Raw genomic sequence first — 22,661 nt, forward strand, 5'->3', positions numbered from 1 at the left:
ATACTAGCCTTGAACATTTTCAAGGTTACGAAGTACTTAGTACTTCGAAATATTGAATTTGTCGTCCCACTATCAACAAGACAAAATTCACCATCGGGATTGCTTTCAGAGTCCGTACCCTTTCATATACATAGAGAAGGTATAAGATAGTTGCACAAAATAATTTTAGAAACACACGTATATTACATACATTCATATATATTACACAAATACAAGCCCAAAAATTAGTACAAGCTAAAAATACCAAAAATAGGTAAGTACAAAATACAGGTAACACACTAAAAACAGGATATTACAACTTTAATTTATACTAAACAACTCATCAGGAAACTGGTCAAAAGAAGTCTGGTATCCATTGCCCTCAAAATCGAGTAGGTAGTCAGAAACCTCTAACTTTGGAGATTCAATGGAAATATTGCAACGTTTGCTTCTCTTTTCTTGTGAGGCTCACAGAAATCAGCACGGCAGCATTTATACCAATGGTCTTTAGAACCACGACGATAGCAACCCTCATCATTTTTCTTGGGGGGATTCTCAGATTTCTTTTGAGAATTGGAAGTCGATCCCTTTCCTTTATCTTGCTTCGCTTCCGCATTTTTGTTATACGGATGATTGTTGGCGTTTCTATGCCTATAGCCTCCGCGTTTACGTTTCTTTCCATGATAACCCTGCTTACCACGATCATGTCCATGTCCAGAATACGATGCCCTATTTACTTCGGGCACCGGAGCAGAACCACAAGGACGGGACTCGTGATTTTTAATTAACAATTCGTTATTCTGCTCAGCCACGATAACACAACATATAAAATCAGAATACCGTGTAAAACGGCTTTCCCGATATAACTGCTGGAGTACAATATGGGAAGCATGAAAAGTACTCAACGTCTTCTCTATCTTAGATTCTTCTGATAACAGCTCACCCAACATCTCAAATTGAGCGGCGATTTTGTGCAATTCAGAATTGTAAGCCGATACGGATTTAAAATCCTGAAACCTCATATGAATCCATTGGCCATGAATTTTTGGCAGGGTGACCACCTTAAAATGGTCATATTTCCCTTTTATGGTACTCCATAACTTTTGAGGTTCTCTACAGTGTGATACCTCATGTTTCAGGGTTGGGGAGAGGTGACGGCGTAAGTAAGCTACAACTCTGGCGCATTGGCCTAACGTACAGTCTCCCCCAATGATCGTATGACCAAATTTATTCGCTTCTAGATGCAGCTCAGCATCGAGCGCCCATGAGAGATAGTTTTCACCGCAGTCCTCAAGTGGCATAAAATCCAGACTAACTAAATTCGACGATATTTTAAAAAGAAATGTAACAGAAAAATCAAACCTGTCGGAACTGAGCCTGAAAATGATCGAAACAGATGTCCACTTCTTTAGTTTGATGAACAGCTGGAACACAACGTACACGCCGAGATATTTCGTGCCGATAACGTCTTATAAAATGGCTATGCGATACTAGTGATATCCTAGTTCTCTGTTGGGATAACCAACCTTATTTATTACACAAAATTGGTCAAAAAGACCAAAAATAAAAAATCCTGGGTGAAATAGATTCTTAGCTTTTGATATTGTTCATATAGCCAAAAGTCAGAAATATATTGTTTATATAGCCAATTTGGATATTTCACCCATGAAAATTAAAACAAAAAAATATGTGTTACCTAAAATACCCCCGAACTTTTTAAACTCTTCTTTTCAAAGAGAATTTCTTTCTCTTTTCATATCTCCTCGTCCCTGAGCTCCTGAGAATTCCTCACCTGCAGAATTCAATCGAAAATTCAGAGCTCGTGTATTCTTTTTTTCATATCTGGTTGATCAATCATGGTGATTAACGATTCTTGAATCGAAGATTAGATTACTCCACTTTCAAGTCGTCTAATATCATCAACAACCAGTAACAAAAATCAGTAAGTTTCAAGTTTCAATTAATCCAATTTTGATTTCTTTTTTGTCTAATTCTTTGTAATGCATATCTGGATATGTCGATTTTGAAGTTTCTTTATCAATTATTATGGGATTTTTGACTATCTTTTGGTTTTAGTTGTTGATTTTGATTATCTAGGGTTCTACTAATAACCAATTATCTTTTGGTTTTATTTGGTGCATGTAAACGTGATTATTTGTTTATATCCAATCGATTGATTGTTTAAACCTGCTGAAAGAATATACACAGATTCAAACCAAATTGATTAAAGTGATAACATAAAATGGGCTAGATGATGGATGAAACTAGATGTTAACTGAGATATGAAACTAGATGATGGATGGACAGAGAGATAAGCGCCCATTGAAGAATCTGATTACGAGGAAATCAATCAAAGACTTCCAGAATGCGAAAGGACAATACAAGCTTGTGGTAATTCCTTGTTTTCTAATGTTGTTCGTAGTCTATTAAACGTATTCCATATGTCTCATATTTACCTCATTTTCATCTGTAGAAGGAAAAGTCGAATGCCTCAGAGCTTACTCCACGTGCAATTCGATATTCAATAGTATCCTCAACATTGCTGGAGATATCAATGCAAGGAAAGCCTTTTGGTTTGATTATTGCGCTTATGCTTTCGTTTGTTGTTTGACTGAATTTGAACTTGATGAATGTTTTTATTGGTCTTCAGTGCTATGACATAAGGAAGCAATGTGAAGGGAGCCTCTGTTATGATTTTTCCAACTTGGAGAAATTTCTGAATCTGAAATCTGTCAGGCAAGCTCTTGGAGTTGGCAACATTGAATTCATCTCATGCAGCCCTACTGTGTACTCCAAAATGCAAGCTGACTGGATGAAGAATCTAGAAGTTGGTATCCCATCTCTTCTTAATGATGGCATCCAGTTACTAGCTTATGCCGGGGAGTATGACTTGATATGCAACTGGCTTGGTAAGTGCCATATTGTGCTGAACTCAGAATTCCACTTTTTGTGACTTTTAATTGGAAAAGTATCACATTTTAAACAATATACACAGATTCAGTCATTTTAATATGATTTTTCCTTTTTGTGTTTCTTTTGTTTCGTATCAGGTGAAACTATTGAGAATTGGCATTGGTTTTTGGAAAAGCTAAGAACTATCTTGGGTCCTCGTATACTAACTATTATTTTGGATCGCCATGAGGGTTTGATCCAAGGGATTCATGATGTTTTTCCAACTTTCCTTCATTGTTGGTGTTACCAGCATTTGAAGAATAATATCCGCGGTAAGACCAACAAGAAAAAGGGAGAGCATGGTGCTGCGATGGATTTGTTCAAACAATGTTTCTATTCATCAACGCATGAAGGCTTTCATCAAGGTATGCAAAAGTTGAAGGATATGGGATGTGATGGTCTTCACAAATTCTTGAGTGACCTTCCAGTGGAATGTTGGTCCAATGTACATTGTCTTGGCTATCCTTATGGCGACATGTGTTCAAACATTGCAGAGTCGTTCAACTCTTGGATTAAGGAAGCAAAAGGTATGCCTATTGCAACACTTGTTAACTGGATTAGACTTAAAATTATGGATCAGATGAGTAAAAGGAAGTTGAAGGGGGAGAAGTATAAAGGATTCATTGTCCCAGGCTAGAGAAAAAAGTAATGGCTTCCATTCGTGTTGGTGTCCAGTGGAGAATAACTAAGTCTGGTGACATGGAGTGGGAAGGTTTTGATGGAAAACACACGCATGTTGTTAATATTGTGAAGTTTCAGTGCATCTGTAGGGTTTGGTTTACTGAGAAGTTCCCTTGTGATCACGCTATTGCATGTATGCATTCAAATAAGATCAATGTTTACGAGTACATTAATCCGTATTTCAGCATTGCTAGCTTTCGTGCTTCGTATGATCGTCCTATCAAGCCCATTCCCGATTACGACAAGCCTATTGATGTTGCTGCTGGAAATCTCGTGAATCCACCAACTGTCCTAGGAAAAAAACATGGTAGGCCGAAGAAGAAGCGGATTCCTAACGCTGGTAGCGCGTGCGCATTCAAGAGACTCATTACATGCGGTAACTGCCATACTCAGGCTCATCATAACAAGACGACATGTCCTCATCCTCCTGCGAAAAAGCAACGTTAAGAACCTGCTTAAGAACATCTCCATCCTTCATTCTCTGCAGATTTTTACCATGATATCTTTATTAGTTTATTCTTTTCTGTAGCCTCTTGTTGCACATTTAAGATTCATTTACCTGGAATTATATTTTCGCAACTAGTATTTACCTTGGATTGTTTTTTTTGTTCATAAAAACATATCTCATGGTATTATTTTTCAAGTATTTCTCTTCAGTTTTATAGTATATATATTATAGTCGTATGTTGATTTAGTTTAATTGTACATTTCCTTCAGTTTTCACTGTAAATTTTGAATGTTTGCGAAGATTCAAATTTAAATGTACAGGATGTAACCAGTTTCATCCTGCCTATTCTGGAAAAAATGAGATTTTTGGCCAGGATGTAACTGGTTTCATCCTTCACATTCTGACAGAAATACTATTTTTTCTAACCTGCACACTCTGAAAACAGTTTTTATACAGGCTAGGATGTAACAAGTTTCATCCAAGCCTGGTTACATTCTGACAAAAAATTGCAGTTTTATACAGGCTTGGATGTAACCACTTTCATCCAAGCCTGGTTACATTCTGACAAAAAATTGCAGTTTTATACAGGCTAGGATGTAACCAGTTTCATCCAAGCCTGGTTACATTCTAACAAAAAAATCTTTTCTCAACCTGCAAATTTAATCATTTATGGCTAACATATTCAAACACAACTATCATGAAATTGAAGTATAGGCATTTTTCAGTAAAAAAGTTCATATTTTAATTAAGACGAATCCACGGATCACAAATTTATGTGAAGACATAGTCCAACAAAAAAAAAAAGTACTTCCGTATGAACTACATTAATAATTTTTTTCTAAACAACCTAAACACATCAAACTTTCCAGCAGCTATTTTCTCTGGCTTGTCTTCATCCATTTCGGCACCCACATCATCCACATTCCCTGTGCTAGACTCACCACTCACGCTCACATCATGCTTTTTCTTGGATTTTCTTTCAGCACCGGACTCTTCTTACTCTCCTTGCTACTGCTTCCTGCAACAATTTGGATGCAACCAGTTAAGTCATATTTTAAATCTGTGGATGAAACTCAATTACATCCCATCTTTAATGCTAGATGAAAATCATTTTCTACAGGTATCAGATGAAACCCAGTTACATCCTATATATAATAGTTAGATGAACCAAGTTTCTGCAGGTATCAGATGAAACTCACTTACATCCTATATATTATACATGTTAACATGGTCTGAAGAAGGCAAAGAAAAGGAGTTTACGCTGTTATTAGTCCCATAATCACACAAAATTAAGACCACCAAAATATGCAAACCGTCAAACACTTCCTAACACCAAATTAAGACCAACGATTAGTTCATTTTCATCGTGTTTACCCCAGTTACATCTTAACTTAAACTGAGATGTTTAGTTTTTCCAAAATGAATCAACTTATATTGTCTACATCCTAACTATACAGATTTAATCCATCATCTGAAATTAGTCTACATCCTAAATACACCATTACAGTATGATGTTATTAGTCCCATAATCATTAAATTTAATACCACCAACAGATCAGTTACATCCTAACTTAAAGTTTAATGAAAACCATTTTCAAACACCTGCTGAGCATCACTTCGTAACCTAATGCAAACCCAATTTCATGTAATCCATCCAAAACATAACCAGATTCAATCCATAACATAGATTTTCATACAACAACCAAATTAAATCATGATATAATTTATTACCAAAATTCACAACATACAATACTATCATGCTAATAGTCTTATATTCAATATAGGATGTATCTTCAAACCTGAACTAAACTGGTTTCATCCAGTTTTAATCTGCTGAAAAAATATACACTGCAGATTAACACTGGATGAAACCAGTTCCATCCTGGTTAAACCTGCTGAAACAATTTGGATAACCAGATGACCCAATTTCACTTCAACCAATTTCACAGTGGAAATACTTAAATAACCAGATGCAAACCAGTTTCATAGCCAAAAGATACTAATTGAAATGAAAATAAAACAAGCAATTCAACACATTAATCTACTGAAATGAAAATAATAACAACCAATTCAACAATTTAATCATGCAATTCTGAAATTAAGAACAAAACAGAGTTAGGGTTTGAAAACTTACGAGTTCAAGGAGACATTCTGTGGATCGATTGAAACCCTAACTCTTCCAATACACTGAAATGCTTGAAACCCTAATTCTCAGAAACCCCTCTTGTAGTGTTGATGGTGTTTAACAGACGGTGGATGAAACCAATTTCTGGTAGAGTTGATGGTGCTGAACCGGTTGATGAAACTGATTTCTGTTAGTGATGATTTGTTAGTAGACGGTGGAGGAAATCGATTTGGTATTTTCTGGTGACGATGAAGATGAACGTCGGTGGTTTGAAAACTCATTGAGTTTTGTGTTTGGAAACTCACAGAGTTTTTTGAGAAGATGAAGATGAGAGTTGGTTGTTCTGGTTTTTGTTAAAGAGTGCGATGGTTTTGATGAAGAGAAGGAGAACGTGCTGGACGAACGGTAACAAAAGGGTAGTAAGATCTCTCTACATTAAAAGATTCTTCTGGTCATTTGACCCAAACTTAATTCCTACCTGTCTATATGGCCCAGAAAATGTTCTCTTTTGGCTATATAGCCCATTTCGTGTATTTATTAAGTACTCTCGGGTACAAACTATATATCTAAAGCTCCGTACTATTAATTAGATATATATATCTGATAAAGCACCAACTTAATGGTGGTATGTGGGGTTTTCCTCTCTGTTTTGTATGAGAAATTGAAAGGTCATTACAATATCATATGATAATCAGAACTTCATAAGAAAGGGAATAGTATATTATTACTTCTTTATATTTCATTACATTACTGTATGTATAAAAGAGAGGCTATTTATAGGCAGTGGTGCCGACTTGGTAAGGTACACGTGTTTCCTTCTTAAGCCTTTGATTAGCTATTACGGTATTTGAAGCTTATCTAACAGAGTCGGTTTTTGACCATAAAGCTTATCCGGTTTTTACCGGAATTTTCCAGAGTAATTTGTGTTACTGAGATAAAATGGTGGGCCATCAATTAGGTCATGCTTACGTAACAGATACCATTTTTTTGAATAATAATTCTAGATCCAAAAGACCCATAAAAGTCCACCCGCACCTTCGATTTGGAATGGCAGTTCCGAGGATAGTGTTTTCGAAAATCCACCTGTAGGGTAGAGGTGTAGGGCCAGATTCGAAATCCCCACCTCCAGTGTTGAAAGGTGATTTGGTTGTGACTATTTAAAGAAAAGTTAAAATGTTTATATATTTTCTTTATAACGTGAATATAAACGGTTTAGTTGCTTTAGAAAATCTTCATACCTAACAAAAAAAAAAAACTGTGAATAGCTTGAGAATGCCTATTTCTTCGTTATTCTAGTTGTAATTCTTACGATGAAACTGTTGTGCATGCTCTTTTGTTGTGTCCTTATGGTCTAAGTTCAGTTTACTTTTTTTTTTTACATTTTGTATCGGTTGATGGTGATTTTTAGTTTAGGATTAAAATCGTAAAACCTTACATCTGACATGACATCACTACGACCACTAGCGCATTTATTGAATCATTCAACACTCCTACGTAAGAATTATCAGGATACCTTTTTTCTTACATATATGTGTCATGTTCTACGGTAGAACCCTTAGTATTGACAGACATCACCTTCGTACACCAAACCCTAAATTCTTACACCACCGTGCCAATGGCAAACCATGCCACCCACGTTTCCGCGCCAAAGCATGCCAACCATGCCAGCCGCGTCACCGTGCCAATGGCAAACCATGTCAGCCACGTCTCCGCGCCAAGGCATGCCAACCATGCCAGCCACACCACATGTGCCAATGGCATGCCTTGCCAGCCACACCTCCGCGCCAAGGCATGCCAACCATGCCAGCCGCACCACCGTGTCAATGGCAAACCATGCCAGCCGCGATTCCATGCCAAAGCCATGCCGGCCCCGCTACATGCCGCTGGCTTCCAAAACGAAGGGTTGCAACAATCAACGACCACCCTTCCATCTGAGATGCAGATCTTAGCCGTCCAAGGTCGCCACCCAACGCATGGTAACCTTTGGCCCAATGCCAAAACCCTAGTTTTGGCCACGCCTAAACAGCGCCGAGGCATGCCGACAATGCCACATGTGCCAATGGCATGCCGTGTCAGCCACCTTGCCGCGCCTAAACCATACCATGCCGGCCTTCCCTTTACGGCTGCCACAACGAAGGAGTGCGATAATCAACGGCCACCCTTCCATCTTAAATGCAAATCTTAGCCGTCCAAGGTCGCCAGCCAACACATGGTAACCTTTGGCCCAACATCAAAACCCTAGTTTTGGCCACACCTAAACTGCGCCAAGGCATGCCGACCATGCCACATGTGGCAATGGCATGCCGTGCCAGCCACCTTGCCGCGCCTAAACCATACCATGCCAGCCTTCCCTTTACGGCTGCCAAAACAAAGGCGTGCGAGAATCAACGGCCACCCTTCCATCTTAGATGCAAATCTTAGCCGTCCAAGGTCACCAACCAACTCATGGTAATATTTGGTCAAACGTCCACGCCAAAACCTCGCCAAGGCATGCCGACCATGCCACATGTGGCAATGGCATGCCGTGCCAGCCACCTTGCCGCGCCTAAAGCATACCATGCGGACATTCCCCTCACGGCTGCCAAAACGAAGGCGTGCGACAATCAATGGCCACCCTTCCATCTTAGATGCAAATCTTAACCGTCCAAGATCACCAACCAACACATGGTAACCTTTGGCCCAACGCCAAAACACTAGTTTTGGCCACGCCTAAACCGCGCCAAGGCATGCCGACCATGCCATATGTGCCAATTGCATGCCGTGTCAGCCACCTTGCCGCGCCTAAACCATACCATGCCGGCCTTCCACTCACGGCTGCCAAAGCGAAGGCGTGTGACAATCAACGACCACCCTTCCATCTTAGATGCAAATCCTAGCCGTCCAAGGTCACCAACCAACGCATGGTAACCTTTGGCCCAACGCCAAAACCCTAATTTTGGCCACGCCTAAATCGCGCTAAGGCATGCCGACTAGGGGTGTAAATTCGGGCAGGCCGGGCCGCCCGGCCCAAAAACTAAGACAGGCCGGGCAGGCCAGACTTAATATTTATGAGCCCGTAAACAATTTCAGGCCGGGCAGGCCGGACAAAAGTAGATAATTTGCTACCCAAAGACCGCCCAAAGCCCGCTTTTTATACGGGCAGGCCAGATCGGGCCGGACATGCCACTATTTTTTTTTCAGTTTAAATTTTCAAATGAATGATATTAAATTTATTTACTTTTAATACAATATCCTTTCCTTTCTAACATTGCATACCGTAAGTGATAGTATTATTTTATATTTAAAATACAATGACAAATTTTAAATTTTATCCTATAATAATTAATTAATTAGAGTACAGTAAACTTTCTATAATAAGAAAATATATTACCATTAATGTTTTGAAAAGATTAATTATAAGTAAAAACAACTATATACTTTATTTTTCTTGACACAAAATTGACAATTATAAAATTGTAACGTTTAAGTCTTTTTAAGAGGATATTAAATGATTAATGGCACATAGAAGGCTTTCAGGCCGGGTATCAGTCCGGGCATCATAATTAATTGCAAAGCCCGGGACCGCCCAATAAATTAATCCAGGCCAGGCCGGGTGGCCCATGACGGGCCATAACAGGCTTTGGGCTACTTCGGGTACAGGCGGGCTCGGGCGGGTACAAGCAAGCTGAGTATTTTCGGGTATTACTTACACCCCTAATGCCGACCATGCCACATGTGCTAATGGCATGCCGTGCCAACCACCTTGCCGCGCCTAAACCATACCATGTCGGCCTTCCCTTTACGGCTGCCAAAACGAAGGCGTGCGACAATCAACGACCACCCTTCCATCTTAGATGCAAATATTAGCCGTCCAAGGTCACCAACAAACACATGGTAACCTTTGGCCCAACGCCCACTCCTAAACCGCGCCAAGGCATGCCGACCATGCCACATGTGCCAATGGCATGCCGTGCCAACCATCTTGCCGCGCCTAAACCATACCATGCCGGCCTTCCCCTCACGGCTGCCAAAACAAAGGCATGCGACAATCAACGACCACCCTTCCATCTTAGATGCAAATATTAGCCGTCCAAGGTCACCAACCAACGCATGGTAACCTTTGGCCCACCGCCCACGCCTAAACCGAGCCAAGGCATGCCGACCATGCCACATGTGCCAATGGCATGCCGTGCTAGCCACCTTGTCGCGCCTAAACCATACCATGCGGGCCTTCCCCTCACGGCTGCCAAAACGAAGGCGTGCGACAATCAATGACCACCCTTCCATCTTAGATGCAAACCTTAACCGTCCAAGGTCACCAACCAACGCATGGTAACCTTTGGCCCAACGCCAAACCCTAGTTTTGACCACGCCTAAACCGCGCCCAGGCATGCCGACCATGCCGCATGTGCCAATGGCATGTTGTGCCAGCCACCTTGCCGCGCCTAAACCATACCATGCGGGCCTTCCCTCATGACTGCCAAAACGACGGTGTGCGACAATCAACGACCACCCTTCCATCTTAGATGCAAATCTTAGCCGTCCAAGGTCACCAACCAACGCATGGTAACCTTTGGCCCAACGCCAAAACCCTAGTTTTGGCCACGCCTAAACCGCGCCAAGGCATGCCGACCAGCCACCTTGCTGCACTTAGACCATACCATGACGACCTTCCCTTCACGACTTCCAAAATGAAGGCTTGCAACAATCGACGATCACATTCCCATCTAAGACGCAGATCTTAGCCGTCCAAGGTTGCCATGCCAAGCCCTAGGTTTGGTCTCTCCCAAAAAATGCCAAAACCCTAGCTTTTGGCCACGCCTAAACTAGGCCATATTAAAGCCATGCCGGCCATGCTTTCATGCCGCTGGCTACCAAATGAAGGGTTGCAATAATCAACGGTTACCCTTCCTCTCAAGATGCAAAATCTCGACCGTCGAAGGTCACCACCGAGTCGGCAAGTCTCCCAAGCTCAACTTGCCAAACAACAACAACATGCTACATGTTTTCCACGAAAACACTCGAGACATCAACACATGTCACAAACTGGGGGATGCTCATTGGGTATTCGTTTGGAGGTTTACAGCGTACGGCGTACACTACGTCCGTTACAAGACGGTGTCATAAGGATGAGGCGGTTAGTAAATACAGGGAGTAATGGTAAAACGCTTTCTTTTATGGAACATCAATTCCAGGCGTTACCGGTTACCACCTCCTCCCATTTACTCATCCGTTTTCCATTTCTTACGAGACCAGAGTACGTTTCACTTCGACTTGTATAAATAGGTCTTACCTATTTCCACTGAACAACAAGTTCTGGTCAGGAGCATACAACACTCAGAAAACGTTTGCTAGCTTTCCCATCTATTAGCTTCCCACTTTCTGATGCAAGTCACAAAACAACTACTCTTCCAGGATCAACTATTCTGGTCTCAACACTCTCTTCGCTTCCCTCCCCAAAACCAACCCTTCTCCCCCTCTTTGTGACCGAAGCAAGTCTGGAACAACCATTTCTTGGTTTAGGCCGGATTTGTACAGATTGATCTCTTGAATCTAAAGTACTCCCTTGTAGTACATTGTTTAGGGTTTAGACTCGTTTCTCACCCACACACCCGAAATTACCGAAATCAGCAGAAACCGTTTTCAGCCTCAAACAATATCTTTTTTTGATCACTCAATAGGAAAAGATTCATTGAAAAAGAGGTGTTTAAAGGGGTACCTCAACCCAATAATACAACCTACACAATAAAAAAAGAGACCGAGTTTTAAATCGATCACCCAAAGAAGAGATCAAAGAAAAAAGAACCAAGTGAGATTAATAAAAATACATATATCATACGTCTCATATCCAAATCAAAGTGGCCGACAGAAGTACGAATCTCATAAATCTATCACCATATTAGCCGTTAAACCCAACATTTTGGTGTTTGACTCCTCCTAAAAATAAGATTGAATCTTAATATCTCGAACTATACTTTCCAAGTTTATTTTTTTGTGATTAAAGATTCTAAAATTCCTTTCTTCCCAAATGCACCATCATATTGCGACCAATAAGTTGTTCCATAAACGGTGAAGTCTATCATCACCTGAATTATGACTCTAAGTTTTATAGTTGTGGAAATATTACTATCGCAAGTACAATTGAAGGTGCATCTTTTGAAAAAATAATCCCAATTTTTCTTTGTTCGCCAACGATCATAAAATAAATGATACATGTATCATCTTCTTCTTCACAAAACCGACGCCCCTTATCTATATTCATACCCCTTTAATAAGGTTGTCCTTCGTCATCAAATTTCCATGGTAAAGAATGCATAGGATCTTTTTTACCTTGTACGGATAATATCGACTCCAAATAATCTCACTTGGGAAGCCAATATCACCTTGGTCACAAAGAGAATATCAAACCCACACTTAACCGTATAAGCATCAATCGTTTTGTTCCTATCCACCATCCACAATTTAGAGTCTATGACCCATTCTTGAATGTTCACCATTCCATTAACGAGTTTATGGAAGCAATTTCCCTCATTATGGCTTGAGAGTATCTACTCTGAGACAGAATCCGTTACTCGAAATCTCATATAACCTAGCCACCACTTGTCCTTTTGTTTTTGAAGCTTCAAAAACCAATGGAAATCTATTGCATAAGACGTCATCTCCAATCCAAAGATCTTACCAAAATCAAACTTCATTTCCTGCCCCGATCTTAAATTTCACATGTTTGTTAAAGTCTTCGAACTCATTATAAATATTATACCACAAACTACACCCCCTTAACCCTTTCGGTTGAAGAGTTTCCCACCCGGTTGATGATTCTCCAAATTTTCCACTATTATTTTTATCCAAAAAGAGTTCTTTTCCGTTCTAAATCTCCAAATTTTTACATTTTGTAACAAAACAACATGTTTTTCTACTATGCCTTTTGACGATCAGATCAAATACTGGTTAGTCTTGCACATTTCTTCTATAGTTATCTTATCGTTTCCCTCATGTGGTTTACTTGGACCACTAAGAATATTTTTGTTTATATCAAAGGTGAACTGCCTACGATCGATCTTATAAGAACACTATAATTCATTGTTTGTAGATTTCATGTTATCAGTCCCCATATTTTTTTCCTACTTATAACCTTGGCAAATTGATCTCTCTTTATCAAAGATGGATTATATGCAATACAATAATGCTCTCGATCCATTTTTAATTTTTTATTGTGCAAACTGCAAATGTTACAAGATTTGTGATTTCTGTTATAGAGTCGCATTCCTTTCGGTTGCTCTATTCTTATGGGTCTATCTACAATATAAGCTGAAACATAGGCTATATGAGATGCTTTGGAAAAAGATGCGTAGATTAAAAGTTCTTATGTTTTATTTATGTTCCTCTGCCAGTCACAATTCAGGCTCGTACGATTCACCAGTTTTGTTTGTTCCAGGTACATTGGACTAACACATAGACTACTGTGCTACACACGCTTGGTTGGTTAATTTAAATTTATTATAAAAGACATCCCGTTAACTAAGATATTAAGTTTATCCTCCTTTAAACCATATAAGAAAATTTGATTATAAATTTCAGATTCACTACCCGTCGGATGATTGGGTTCATAAAAATACAACAAAAGTCATATCACAATTCCAATAGCTTGTTATAAAGTATGGTTTTCTCGTCCCATGAGTAAACCTTTTAGGGATCTATGTTTTTATCTTGTCATTTTTTCTTGTTGGTACCAACCATTGAGGCAAACTGGTAGCTTTTGGGGCCTTAAAAAGAATGGGATTTTTTTTTTCCTTTATGCGTATTTAAGGTTTAGACGTTTTCACATAGTTTACAAAGAAAAATAAAAAAATAAATCTTTCAATGTATCCTTTAATAATGCTTTTTATTTGTTTTTTTTTTTGAAATTTTTGGTTTCATTTTTTTTAGTAATATTATTTAATATAGGGACGAATAAGGGAAATTTAAGGAAAAGTATGAAAATCTTAATAGCATGTTAAGTTCAAGATTTTTCAAGCCCATGAATTCAATTATGGTGTAATCCTTTTCCTAGAATTGAATTCCTTGTTTTAAAAAATAGTGTTTGTTTGAGTTAATTGAATTCTATGGTAATTCAAATCTATAATATCACTTAAAATACCAATACTTAACTAGTTTTGTTACGAAAATTCAAATTTCAAGTTTTAGAAAATCAAATTTCAAATCCAAGGTTTGATTTCGCAATGGGAACTCCATCTCGAGTTGGTTTCTTCTCTTCCGTGAATTCAGAAATAAACTCCAACTTTTGGAAAAAAAAAGATATACTCGACGGTGGGCAATCGGGTAATTAGCTAATCCATTAGCTTTGGATTACTCAGAATTGGATTCTATTCCCCCAACAAAGGATGCAATTGAAAATCAAGTTTTAAATGTAATTAATAGAATTACTGGGTTCGCAATTCTCCCAACCAAACATGTTGGAAGTAAAATGGAACTTATAAAAAACTTAAAACATTGCCAAAATATAGCCGACCAAATAAAAAATAAAGAATCCTATTATTGGGGCTTCAACCCAATATGATTTTGGGAGCTTAAAACACTATGTGTAGCCAAAAGCTGGATAGGGGACCTCAAGGTATATGAAAAAGTCAAAAATATCCTTACATGAATTTCACTATTCATCAAAAAAGAACAAACCCTAAATCTATAATCTTCTCCTTCTTTTTCTGCTCTTCTCATTGACAAATCAAGATGAAGTCGATGATCACGATTTCATCATGAAGAAGATGAACATCATAAGAAAAAAAAACAAAATATATTATCTTTTCCTCATCCTTCTCTTCTCATTCATAGATCACGATGAAGATGATGATCATAATTTCATCATGATGAGGATGATGATCATAAATAAAACCCGAAACTATTATCGTTCATAGATCATGATAAAGACGATGATCATAATTTCATCATGATGCAAATGATCATCATAAAAAGAAAAAACTAAGAAAACTCATCATTTATTTTTGCTTTTGAATGGCTAAAAAATCCGATTCGATGAATTTCGGGTTAAGAAAAACATATTCTGAAGGTGTTTACGGCCGGGAGTTCTTAGATTCCCAGCCGAAAGTACATGTTTCGGCTTGGTTTTCCAAACCGAAACTATTTTTTAGATTTTTTTTGGTTCAGAACCAGTTACGACTGGGAAAACCCAACCTTTTCTGGTTCCGGAAACTAGAAAAAATCAGAAAAATAATTTCAGCCGGGAGTTATTTATTTTCCCGCCGCAAATAACAAATACGGCTTGGAACACCAACAATTCCCAACTGTTTTTGCATTTTACGGTTGGGTCGACAAATTATCCCAGCCGTAAACAATATTTTCGGCAGGAAGTTCATCATTACCCAGCCGAAAAAGTGTCGGTTGCGGCTAGAGTCTCTTGTTTTTCCAGCCGAAATTGCAAAAAAAAACCCAGATTTTAATGGATATTTCCGATTTGAATCAACAAAATCCTCTAAATATAAGGTTGTCCTGAATAATTTATAGATATGCTCCACCATATTAGGTGGTTGATTTTCAAAAAAGTAAAAAAAAAATCCTAAGAGCCCTCTTACTTAATCGAAAAAAAAGAGAAATTTTTTTGATGAGAAATAAAATTAGTGCAATGATTAATCCTAATTCATACTCTAATCATAATTAATTTACTTAATCACCCTAATTAACATTAATTCAATTGAGGATATATTAGATATTAATAAAATAATAAGATAAGGGGCTATTGGATTTGCTATTTCATGACCCAAGAAAAACTCAAAACTATTTGGATTTCAATCCCCAATAATAGGATTCAAATAAATTGTGGACGCCTCATTTTCGAACACGAGGTACAACTTTATTTTGCGGCTACGGGACTATGAATCTCTGGTGATATCCATCCATTTTCTTGCAAATAAAATGTCAGTCATTAGATCTGAAATGAGTTTGAAGAAAATCAAAGAAAATAATCTAATAACCGTTCGTCCCAAGCAGAAAACTGAAAAACCATTCTAATCTTGGCCAACGAAAATATCTTCTTGTTTATATATATAAAAAAAAAGAACAGGAAAAATAAGGCCGAAATAAGAGGTTCAGTTTCAGGACTTTCATGGCCTTTTCTGTTATTATTATTCTAAAAAACGACTCTTAAATTAAGACTAAATAGACAGAGTTGATGACTAATGAGTCATTGATCAGATGATTAAAAATCATAATTTTTCTTTTTAGTAAGACGGAAGCTTTATATACAGCTGGAAAGTAAATCATATGAGCTGAAGCGAAGAAAAAAGCTTCAAAAGATGATTCTCATTGTTCCATTCATACAGATTTCAAATGGGTGTTTCTCTTTCATCTGAAACCTCAACTCAGTAAGGTAAGATTACTGTGAAATTCTCATTTCTATTCTCATATTACTGAAAAATCTTTGCAATGTTTCTTCTGAGGTTGAAGGAGTAGTAATTTTGACTAATGGGGTTATAAAATTGGTACACTTGAATACTCATTTAGGGTTTTTGAAATCTGGGTCTCAATAATTTTGATTCCTCAGAACTGGGTTTTTGACGATTTTGGGTTATTAAGAACTGGCTCTTTAAAAATGGTGGAATTGAAACTACTACAGTGGGTTCTTGTGGTTCTTGCTGTGATTGATAGTGGGTCTTATGCTGCATACACTCCTGTTGATAACTACTTAATTGCTTGTGGTTCTTCACATGATGTCCAATTTCAAGGTCGAACATTTGTTCCCGACTCAAAACAATCTTCATTTGAGTTAAAATCTCAGAAAGATTCAGTCACCGTTAACTCCAGTTCTGGTGCTCCGTCTCCAATCTTCCAGTCGCTGCGGGTTTTCTCTGCTGTAGCTTCCTACAAATTCAAAATCAAGCAAAAGGGTCGGCATTGGATTCGTCTCCATTTCTACCCACTTCCTGATTCTAGTAACAATTTAAGATCTGCACCTATCACAGTTGTCACTGAAAAGTTCGTGCTCTTGAACAGCTTTACCTTCACGAATTACAATGGTTCTTATCTAAGTAAAGAGTATTCTGTCAACGTTACCTCTGATACATTGACTCTTACTGTTATTCCATCAAATCACTCGGTAACCTTTATCAATGGGATTGAGGTTGTATCTGTTCCAGATGAGTTGTTTCCAGACCAGGCCTTGTCGTTAGCTCCTTCTGCACCTGTAAATGGTCTCTCTGATAATGCTGCTGAAACAGTTTACAGGTTAAATATGGGAGGTCCTTTGATTACTTCTCAAAATGATACTCTTGGGAGGACTTGGGAGAATGATTCCAAGTATCTTCATGTTAATAGTTCAGCTCTGAATATATCAGTTGACCCTTCTATCATTAAATACCGAGCTTCTGTTACACCTGATATTGCACCTAATTCGGTTTACGCCACAGCTGACAGACTGGGAAATGCAAATGTTTCCGATTTGAATTTCAACATGACTTGGGAATTTCCTGTAGATCCAAGCTTCTCGTACTTGGTTAGGTTTCATTTCTGTGATATTGTGAGCACTGGTCTTAATAAACTTGTTTTCAATGTTTACATTAACACTAACGCGGCTATTTCAAGTCTTGATTTATCATCTGTTACTAGTACCCTGGCTTCACCATACTACAAAGATTTTGTCTCCAATTCCTCAGATGGTTCAAATATTTTGTCTGTAAGCGTGGGACCCGATCTAGTGGCAGATATAGACGATGCAATTTTGAATGGATTGGAGATTATGAAGATCAGCAATGATGCTGGAAGCTTAAATGGGCCAGTTTCTGTTAAGGGACTTATTCCGAAATCGTCCTCGGAAAAAACCAAGACTCTCATCATAATTGGTTGCATTGTCGGAGCTTTAGCAGCAGTTTTATTGATAGCTTCGTGCTATTGCTTATTTATGGCTCGCAGGTCCAAGGATACCAACCAGGGGCATTTGTGGCTGCCATTGCCATTATACGGAATCTCGCAAACCTTGACTGGGGTCTCGATGACTTCTCAGAAGAGTGGAACAGCAAGCTGTATTTCTTTGGCCTCTTCAAACTTAGGTCGCATTTTCACATTTCAAGAAATCATGGATGCAACTAACAAGTTTGATGAAAATTCACTTCTCGGAGTTGGTGGGTTTGGCAAGGTGTATAAGGGAACGCTTGAAGATGGTACAGTGGTGGCTGTCAAGAGAGGGAACCCTAGGTCTGAACAAGGTCTGACTGAGTTTCGAACTGAGATTGCAATGTTGTCTAAGCTGCGACATCGCCACTTGGTATCTTTGATTGGCTTCTGTGATGAGCGATCAGAGATGATCTTGGTCTATGAGTACATGGCCAAAGGTCCCCTCAGGAGCCACCTCTATGGGACAGACCTTCCGTCTCTTTCGTGGAAGCAAAGGCTTGAGGTTTGCATTGGAGCTGCAAGAGGGCTACATTATCTCCACACTGGGGCGGCTCAGAGCATAATTCATCGAGATGTAAAAACCACAAACATTCTATTAGATGAGAACCTTGTAGCCAAGGTTGCTGATTTTGGCCTCTCCAAAACAGGTCCTGCTCTAGATCAAACCCATGTGAGCACTGCTGTTAAGGGCAGTTTCGGTTACCTTGATCCCGAGTATTTTAGAAGGCAGCAACTGACCGAAAAGTCTGATGTTTACTCATTTGGTGTGGTTTTAATTGAAGTCCTCTGCACAAGACCTGCACTCAACCCTGTACTTCCAAGGGAGCAAGTCAACATAGCCGAATGGGCAATGAGTTGGCAGAAGAAAGGAATGTTGGATCAGATCATGGACCAAGCTTTGGTGGGAAAGGTGAATTCAGCATCTCTTAAGAAGTTTGGCGAGACGGCTGAGAAATGCTTGGCAGAATACGGTGTTGACAGGCCAAGTATGGGTGACGTATTATGGAATCTCGAATATGCACTCCAACTCGAGGAGACCACCGCGGCGCTGGCCGAGCCAGAAGATAACAGCACAAACCACATCCAAGGTATTCAACTGACACCATTCGAGAATAACGTTAGTATGATAGACGGCGTGACTTCAGGCACTGATGACGATGCTGAAGATGTTGCCACCAGTGCTGTCTTCTCCCAGATAGTGAATCCTCGTGGAAGATAAGACGAAACTATTGATTTTCTAATTGGCAATGTTACCTAGATGCCTCTTAGAAACAAGGAAGGTCTTGTCTGCATTGTTGATAGTAGATGATTGAGAGTCTTCCAGCAACAACTCGAAGAAGGTCCATACCAAATTCTCTACATTTATCTCAATTTTTTGCTTCTACCCATGATATGTTTATGGTTGTAATATATTGCTTGCGGCAGATAATTCTATGATTCGTGCCAAAATTACCCACTAAATTTTCAGTGTTCTCCTATTTTGTTTGATCTAAACTGGTCGTTAGTTTCCAATATGATTGCCATTAATATTTAATTAGCTATGTATTCTTCTCCCTTGTAATATGATACGAGAAAATAAAACACAGCTTACAATTCGTGTTTGGTCATTCCTATTTTTGTGTTAATTACATGCTGTTCACATTACATTCTCCCAAATAATGGTGTTTTACAGTATTTGTAAATTAGATGTCTCTGCAGGTGAAGGGGGAAAAAAGGTGGAATAAAAAGCATGTGAATCATATGTTTCAAGGTACAGAACTTTGCACACTACTTTCTTTGTATTGCAGCTGCTTTAAACATCATAGATAAAAGTACAGATTTTAAAATGAAACTGGAAACTACATTAACCAGTACCACAAAAAGAAGTCCCTTGCCATCCTTTTATCGTTTATAGTATGTACAAAAGTTGACGTTCATTTCTTGCAGACTATGCCGTTCCCGCCGTTAGCCCCACGAGAGCAATCCAGTGTGCCATAATCCATCAGTAATGGATTGTCATTTGCAACGACCCCAGCTGGGGAGAACACACAAGAGTTACAATCAGAGGAAAGAAGCGACTTTGTCCTGTATTTATCCTCAGCACCAACTACTGCCACTGCAACACCGGGCTTTACTGGATTCTTGAAATCTGGTCTATATGTTCTCCCAAGAACACCTTCTACATCAGGAGAAAGGCCGAAGAATCTAAACTGTACTTCCAAGTGAGCGAAACAGTCATTTGAAGGTAGCTGATAGTTGTGAACCTTGTTATCTTCCTTTGTTACTGGAACAATGTTAATTGAAATCTCTACAAAATCTGTGAGAGTAATCTTGACACTGTTTTTGTTTGATGTTCTCTCTACTTTTAGGTCTTGTTCAGGAGACCTCCATCCGGGAAGATGGATTTCTGGTATTACTAATGCTTTCCCATCGAAAGAGAAGTCGAGTTGGTCTACTTCGTTATCCCATTTTGATACTTTCCTGGCTTCCACAGAGAAGGTATGAGAATCAAACATTACACCTAGAGCCTGAATCCATGTATATTCTCTAGTTTTTCCTTCATGCTGTAGGCCAATGAACCTGGCATTAATTTGGATGTTGGGATCAGAGATTAAGCTAAAATGTTCATTGCTTTTCCCGTGGAAGTAGAAAACAGTACCGTCTCCACCGGTGAAGCTGGGATCTAAACAAGCTGCTCCGGAACCGTTACAGTTAGGTTTCCTAGCTGAAAATAGTAGGTAACCGAATGTTCATCAGTATTGCATTCAGATATTCATGCACAAATTAGAATACACAAACATATCAATATCAATTTTTCTGCAAATATTTGTCTTCTATCGATTCATCTGAAACAATACACTCGGAGGAAACAATAAAATAATGCAGAACTAGTGAGCAAGAAATCAGTTCTGGTTACCTACTTATGCAAATAGCTTCACATGTTGGTGCATTACAATCAATATAGCAAGCTTTAGCATTCGGGTCTGTTGGTTGAACACTTGGGCATTCGACTGGACAAGTAACAGACTTAGCTGAGCATTTACTACGACTATTTGCACAACCTACTTTCTGTGGTGGATGGTAAGAAGCTCCCCTCGAGACGATGAATAACATAGTGATAACTATACATTGGACACTGAAGGAATTCTTCATCATTAGTTAGTACTATTTTCACTAGAGAATTATTAACAATACTAGTTAGAATTGATCTGAAACTAAACTGATAATGAAATGAACCATCTTTGGAATCTATTTATAGATTGAGAAAGTGGGTTTGTTTTGGATTGGTTTGCTAAGTTATCTTTCTTTGTAAACTTCGGTAATTAAGGATTTACCATGCCAACATGGGGTGGGTTTTGCAATACACTTAAAGATATTTTTGCTGTGATTTGAATCTTGGTCAGAGCTTTGGGATGTGTGGTTAATTAACTGTTTTTTAAGTAAAGTAGCGGTTGACTAAGCGTTAGTTTCGGATTTTGGTTTCCAGACAGGGAATCACATAGCTATGAAGCTTTGAATTTCTTACTTTTTAGTTTTGAAGTGTTTATTCATGCGTTACTGAGTTTCGAGTTGAGTTAGCTTTTGAAGCCTTCTTGCTGGCTTTTGGTGTTCAGAGACCTACCATGTGCACAATGTTTTAGCCTTACAGGGACCAATGTGTTTAGGAATTAAGAGTAGTGGCAGAGACTATATCTTTCACTTATCGTCATTTGAATTCAAAGTTATAGACGAGGCGTTGTGAACAATTTTACACAGACCCTCACCCTCTTACAGCTATAGGTTCAAAACCGATTTTTACAACACATAAGTGCTAGGTAGAACAGGAGAAATTGAAATCCACTTGGACATGGCCAACATGGATATTTTTAAGTTGAAAGGAATATGTTGAACTAAACATGGTTAATTCTGATTAAAATGAAATAAGTGTATGGGCATTGTTAGAGCACGTGAAGAGCAGATAAAAGAGCAAAATGCAAATCAGTCTGTTGGACAAAGAATGCAGTATATCTTCAAAAAACTCTGGAAGCTACCTGTGCTGCCTAGAATAGCACAATTCATATGGAAGTGTCTTAAGGATATCCTACAGACTAGAGATAAGCTGGTCTATGTTATTCACAATGGAGATTATGGCTGCCCTCTATGTTCTCAAGCTCTAGAAACTTCTTCTCACTGTATCTTGCATTGCAATCTCTCAAGAGCAGTTTGGTTTGCTGTTCTAGGTCTTCATATTCAAGCTGATGTCAATATGGTAGATTGGCTTTGTGAATGGTTTGACAGACTGAAGGTTAATCAAATCCAAGAAGAATATCTATGCAAAATAGCAATCACAGCTTGGTCCATATGGAATGCAAGATATGACAGTGCCTTTAAGGGTTGGAAGATCACTCCAGATTCAATCATTATGAAGAGTAAACTAGAAATAGAACTGCTAAAACCAAAAAAAGTCACTATTGTCACTAATAATGCCAGATAGAGAAGGACAAATTTGCACTGGAGTCCACCTCCTATAGGAACTCATAAAATTAATGTTGATGGTTCTTTCAGCTATTCTACTAAAAAGAGAGGAATGAGACTAATTCTTCGTGATTTTGCAGGAACTCACAGGGGCTCCAAATG

General features: G+C 38.7%; 3 protein-coding genes across 5 annotated transcripts; 1 reads left to right on the forward strand and 2 right to left on the reverse strand.

The window, feature by feature from the left end:
• Nucleotides 1–389: 389 nt before the first annotated feature.
• LOC113290845 lies at nucleotides 390–1,280 on the reverse strand. The gene has a single exon (XM_026540434.1). It carries the CDS (start codon nucleotides 1,278–1,280, stop codon nucleotides 390–392), a length of 891 nt encoding a protein of 296 aa, XP_026396219.1.
• A 14,850-nt stretch (nucleotides 1,281–16,130) lies between these two features.
• On the forward strand, nucleotides 16,131–20,123 carry LOC113287725 (receptor-like protein kinase THESEUS 1). 3 transcript variants are annotated; one of them, XR_003330280.1, is made up of 3 exons: nucleotides 16,131–19,405; nucleotides 19,752–19,815; nucleotides 19,992–20,123. XR_003330280.1 is itself a non-coding variant. In XM_026536558.1 (1 exon), exon 1 carries the CDS (start codon nucleotides 16,768–16,770, stop codon nucleotides 19,282–19,284), a length of 2,517 nt encoding a protein of 838 aa, XP_026392343.1. In that variant the 5' UTR covers nucleotides 16,131–16,767; the 3' UTR covers nucleotides 19,285–19,672. The 3 variants fall into 3 exon arrangements, 1 of the variants encoding a protein (XP_026392343.1); XR_003330281.1 differs by having other exon boundaries at nucleotides 19,764–19,815; XM_026536558.1 differs by lacking the exons at nucleotides 19,752–19,815; nucleotides 19,992–20,123 and having other exon boundaries at nucleotides 16,131–19,672.
• On the reverse strand, nucleotides 19,979–21,879 carry LOC113287726. Its single transcript, XM_026536559.1, has 2 exons — nucleotides 20,966–21,879; nucleotides 19,979–20,769 (listed from the first exon to the last, which is right to left on the reverse strand). The coding sequence occupies exons 1-2, from the start codon at nucleotides 21,198–21,200 to the stop codon at nucleotides 19,979–19,981; spliced, it is 1,026 nt and encodes a 341-aa protein (XP_026392344.1). The 5' UTR covers nucleotides 21,201–21,879.
• Nucleotides 21,880–22,661: the final 782 nt, after the last annotated feature.

Source organism: Papaver somniferum, chromosome 6, assembly GCF_003573695.1.
Source record: "Papaver somniferum cultivar HN1 chromosome 6, ASM357369v1, whole genome shotgun sequence".
In the NCBI taxonomy this organism is placed as follows: Eukaryota; Viridiplantae; Streptophyta; class Magnoliopsida; order Ranunculales; family Papaveraceae; genus Papaver; species Papaver somniferum.

Bases quoted from the DNA above. Each gene is read 5' to 3' on its own strand.
- LOC113290845 (XM_026540434.1), bottom strand. From the start codon at position 1,280: ATGCCACTTGAGGACTGCGGTGAAAACTATCTCTCATGGGCGCTCGAT.
- LOC113287725 (XM_026536558.1), top strand. From the start codon at position 16,768: ATGGTGGAATTGAAACTACTACAGTGGGTTCTTGTGGTTCTTGCTGTG.
- LOC113287726 (XM_026536559.1), bottom strand. From the start codon at position 21,200: ATGATGAAGAATTCCTTCAGTGTCCAATGTATAGTTATCACTATGTTA. The intron at 20,770-20,965 runs GTAGGTAACCAG...TACTATTTTCAG, and splicing joins ATGTGAAGCTATTTGCATAA to CTAGGAAACCTAACTGTAAC.